The sequence below is a fragment of the Panthera leo genome, chromosome E1 (genome assembly GCF_018350215.1).
Source record: "Panthera leo isolate Ple1 chromosome E1, P.leo_Ple1_pat1.1, whole genome shotgun sequence".
In the NCBI taxonomy this organism is placed as follows: domain Eukaryota; kingdom Metazoa; phylum Chordata; class Mammalia; order Carnivora; family Felidae; genus Panthera; species Panthera leo.
This window is the reverse complement of record NC_056692.1, coordinates 40,165,641-40,169,758: the sequence shown is the minus strand read 5'-3', so window position 1 is coordinate 40,169,758 and position 4,118 is coordinate 40,165,641. Positions and strand designations below refer to the sequence as shown.

Sequence of the window (4,118 nt, the reverse complement as noted above, 5' to 3'; positions counted from 1 at the left end):
GGCATTGGAAGGTGAAAACCTGGAGTGGCGCAGTTTGATTTCTCTTTTAGAAAGAGGACTCTGGTTGTGACCCTACTACTGTTTTCCACCTGCACGAGTAGATTCTCATTCAATGTTAGGCTCTGGGGATACCGAGAAGAATGAGTCATGGGTCCCCGTCCCCAAGAGGGTTCTCCGTCCTCTCTGTTGCCTCAACCGTGTCTCCACCAACTCCCCTCTCCTGCCCCACACTTGACACAACGTGATCCATTGGAAGCTAGTTTATTTTGATTGGTTTTTCATGGGGCTGGGCTGGGCTGGGCTGGGAGAGGCTGGGCTCTGAAGCTCCGTTCTAGGGATGTTGGTCCCCGTCCTCTGCACTGCGGCGGCCGAAGTCCATCCATCCGTATGCTGCTTCTTCTTCCTCCAGCCACGGTCCCTGCTTCTTGGACAGGTCTGAGGGTCAGAGGTGGGAGAGGACGTGAGCATATGGGAAGGACATCTAAGCCACTAGAAACCAAGGCCAGGGCCAACCCTGGCTGGGTGAGGCAAGCAGGGATGGCCGTCACAGCTCCTACCTGCCACCAGCTGTGGGGGACCCTGGAGCCCTAGCTGCCGTCGGTGGTGAGAGGCTGGGCCCAGCCGGTTCAGCCAATGTGGTTCCAGGCCCCTGTTGGCCCCTGGACCCGAGGGTGTATCCTGCAGCTGGGAGCGGGGCTTCCAGGAAGCTTCAGAGACGGCGGTCAGAGCCAGTGCCAAGATCAGCACGCACACACACAGTCGTTGCATCTTGTCTGCAAAGGAAAGAGGGGCGGGGCTGAAAGGTGGAGCCGGCTAGGCACCCAAAGGCAGGGGCCTGGACCAGATGGACTCTAGGTGCCTCCCTGCTGGCAGGTGCAGCGCCGTGTGGGGCTGTGGGCTGGTCCTCAGTTCGCTTTTCCAGTTCCTGCCAGCTGCGCAACCCCTGCTCCCTGCAACTCCCAAGCCCTGCCCTTTTCCTCCTCACCCACCCTAATTACAACAGTGGCTTTTCTCCAAGGAATTTACAACTTAGAGCAACGGTTTCCAAACTTCTGCAGAATTTGAGGCCATGTGAGTGGTCCTGTGGATGTTTACATCTCATAATTTAAAGTGAACTTTCATGTTTTTATTAAAAGTTTTTTAATGTTTATTTATTTTGGGGGGGTGGTGCGGAGGGGCAGAGAGAGAGAGGGAGACACAGAATCTGAAGCAGGCTCCAGGCTCTGAGCTGTCAGTATGGAGCCCGACTCAGGGCTCGAACTCATAAACCGTGAGATCATGACCTGAGCTGAATTCAGACGCTTAACCGACTGAGCCACCCAGGTGCCGCTAAACGTGTTTTTTTGTTTCTGTTTTTGTTTTTTTAATTTTCGAGAGAGAGAAAGAGAGAACGAGCAGGGGAGAGGGACAGAGAGGGGGAGAGAGAGAGAATCTTCAGCAGGCTCCATGCTGAGGGTGGAGCCCAGTGCCGGGCTCCACACCACAACCCTGAGATCATGACCTGAGCCTAAATCCAGAGTCAGATGCTCAACCGACTGAGCCACCCAGGCACCCCTAAAGTGAACTTTTAAATAGTGATACCAAAGGGTGCGTTCCAGACAGCACGGTATGGTTATCTCTTTGGAGACCATCGGTGTATTCACTGTGTGGTCGGGTTCCACCGATTCTGTGCAGCCCTCGGAAGGAAAGTTCTCCTGCCATTTTTGCTTAAGAGGAATATCGTGTGATTGTAATTAAGCAGTTAAAAATTAAGCTGTTAAAAAAAGTTAAGGGGCGCCTGGGGGGCTCACTTGGTTGAGCATCTGACTTTTGATTTTTTTTTTTTTAACGTTTATTTATTTTTGAGACAGGGAGAGACAGAGCATGAACGGGGGAGGGTCAGAGAGAGGGAGACACAGAATCTGAAACAGGCTCCAGGCTCTGAGCTGTCAGCACAGAGCCCGACGTGGGGCTCGAACTCACCGACCGCGAGATCATGACCTGAGCCGAAGTCGGCCGCCCAACCGACTGAGCCACCCAGGCGCCCCCCGGCTTTTGATTTTTTTATGGTCTCATGGTTCATGGGTTCGAGCCCTGCATGGGGCTCTGTGCTGGTAGCACGGAGCCTGCTTGGGATTCTCTGTCTTCTCTCTCTCAGCCCCTCCCCCACTCAGGCTCGCTCTCTCTCTCTCTCTCTCTCTCGCTCGCGCTCTCTCTCTCTTTCTCTCAAAAATAAACTTAAAAAATCTTTGTAAAAAGTTAAGCAGTTACCACTTGCACCTGTGTGTCAGCATGACCTGAGTTGGGGGGGAAACTATCATACAGAAATAAACTGGATCCTCAAATGAGTCTAAAATTCACATCTAGGGGCACCTGGGTGGCTCAGTCAGTTAAGTGTCCCACTTTGGCTCAGGTCATGATCTCAGCGTTCGTGAGTTTAAGCCCTGCCTCAGGCTCTGTGCTGACAGCTCGGAGGCTGGAGCCTGCTTCGGATTCTGTGTCTCCTTCTCTCTCTGCCCCTTCCCCGCTCATGCTCGCTCTCTCTCAAAAATGACTAAACATTGAAAAATAAAATAAAAAAATGAAATTCACATCTAAAACTCTCTTCTTAGCATTTGTGTTCTTTCTGCCTCATTGTTCTGATTGGCTTCATCAGAAGTAAATTATAAAAATGTTACCCTCGAGGGATGCGTTTCTATGAATAAAATACTGCTTTTATCTGTTTGTCATCGTGGAGCTCTGTGTTAGATTTCCTTTGAAGGAGAAAGGGTTCTTGCTGCTAAAGAAGCAAGGTTAGCCACGTTATTGTCCAACATGGTAGCTACTAGCCACATATGGCTCTTTACATTTAAATTAATTAAAATTAAAAACTCCTTCTTTGAACTAGCCTCCTTTCTGGTGCACCTTTGGCTGGTGGGTACCATATTGGATGGTGCAGATACAATCCCCATCATCATGGGAAGTTCTTTCAGACAGTGCTGGTGTAGGAAAGAGCTTGAGATGGAACCCAGAAGCCCTGGGTTCCAGTTTCAGCCCTGCCCTATGATTGGTGTGACTTTGGCCAGTCACTTCTCCTTCTGGGCCTCAGTTTTTTCACCTGGAAATGGGAGATTAGCCTTTGTCCTTCTCACCTTGCAGGACTGGGGTGAGCATGGAGGCAGAGGGGCAGGGCAGGGCCCCAGTTGAAGCAGCAGGAGAGGAAAGGGCACTCCAGGGTGGGTTCTAGAGCTGAGACCTAGTCCGGCCCTGAGCTGAGAGGAGGGTGGTGGCCCTGGAGACACCGAGGCGTGAGCCTGGTCCTTTGGGGCAGGGAGACGTCCCATCAGCCCTCTCCCCGACTCTCTCCTCCCCTCCTGGGTGGTCTCACCTGCAGAGACTCTCCTCCCCCTCCTGGGTGCTCTCACCTGCAGACCGGGAGGTTGGTGATGCTATGGCCAGCCTGGTTCCTTTCCGTGCTTTGTGCTACTTGGTGCTCCAGCCCTACCTTTTAAAGCCCTCATGGCCCCTCCCAAACCCCCATGAGGTCAGCCTCCCCCGCAGCAAGACAAAAGGGGGTGGGCACAGGTACCTCGCCCCTGCCCTACCCCGTCATTCAATCAGTCATCTCATGGGGGAAGGGAGGGGAGTTGACCTCCTAGCGGTGGGGGCAGGTGCAGGGTGCAGGCATTTCCTCAGCTGGGCACGAGGGCAGGCAGGAGACAGGCTCCCTGGGGTCGGGAGCAGTGCCCACTCCCCCCCCCCCCCCCGTGCCCAGTCCTTGGGGTCACAGTCCTGGTGTGCATCATCCCTCCGGTATGTCCAGCTGGGGGGCAGATGAGACAGATGCCCCTAGTGACCTTGGATTCAGGGGAAGCGTATTTCTCCGTACATTGGTGTTTGAAGAGCAGGGAGTGTGTGGATGTCGGGTGATGTATTGATCCCCTGTCCCCCTGCCGGGCTCTGCAAACAGGACGTGAAGTAGTTATTGGGGGCAATGGGCCGTGGGCTGATGGCCCCGCGCTCTGCCTGGGGGCTGCATCCTGGTTGCCTCTTCACCTCCTTTGCCTGGAAAATCCTGAGTGTACCCCTCTCCCCCCCCCCCATTTGTGCCCTCTGTGCTGGCTGGATTCAGCTTGCAGCTCCTCTCAATCCCAGGTCTG

The 4,118-nt window shown here is 53.8% G+C and overlaps 1 protein-coding gene across 1 annotated transcript; it reads right to left on the bottom strand.

Moving 5' to 3' along the window:
- Window positions 1–331: 331 nt before the first annotated feature.
- On the bottom strand, window positions 332–768 carry GAST (gastrin). The gene is made up of 2 exons (XM_042914733.1): window positions 558–768; window positions 332–435 (listed from the first exon to the last, which is right to left on the bottom strand). Exons 1-2 carry the CDS (start codon window positions 766–768, stop codon window positions 332–334), a joined length of 315 nt encoding a protein of 104 aa, XP_042770667.1.
- Between the last annotated feature and the right edge of the window lie 3,350 nt (window positions 769–4,118).

Bases quoted from the DNA above. Each gene is read 5' to 3' on its own strand.
- GAST (XM_042914733.1), bottom strand. From the start codon at position 768: ATGCAACGACTGTGTGTGTGCGTGCTGATCTTGGCACTGGCTCTGACC. The intron at 436-557 runs GTAGGAGCTGTG...TCTGACCCTCAG, and splicing joins TCCCCCACAGCTGGTGGCAG to ACCTGTCCAAGAAGCAGGGA.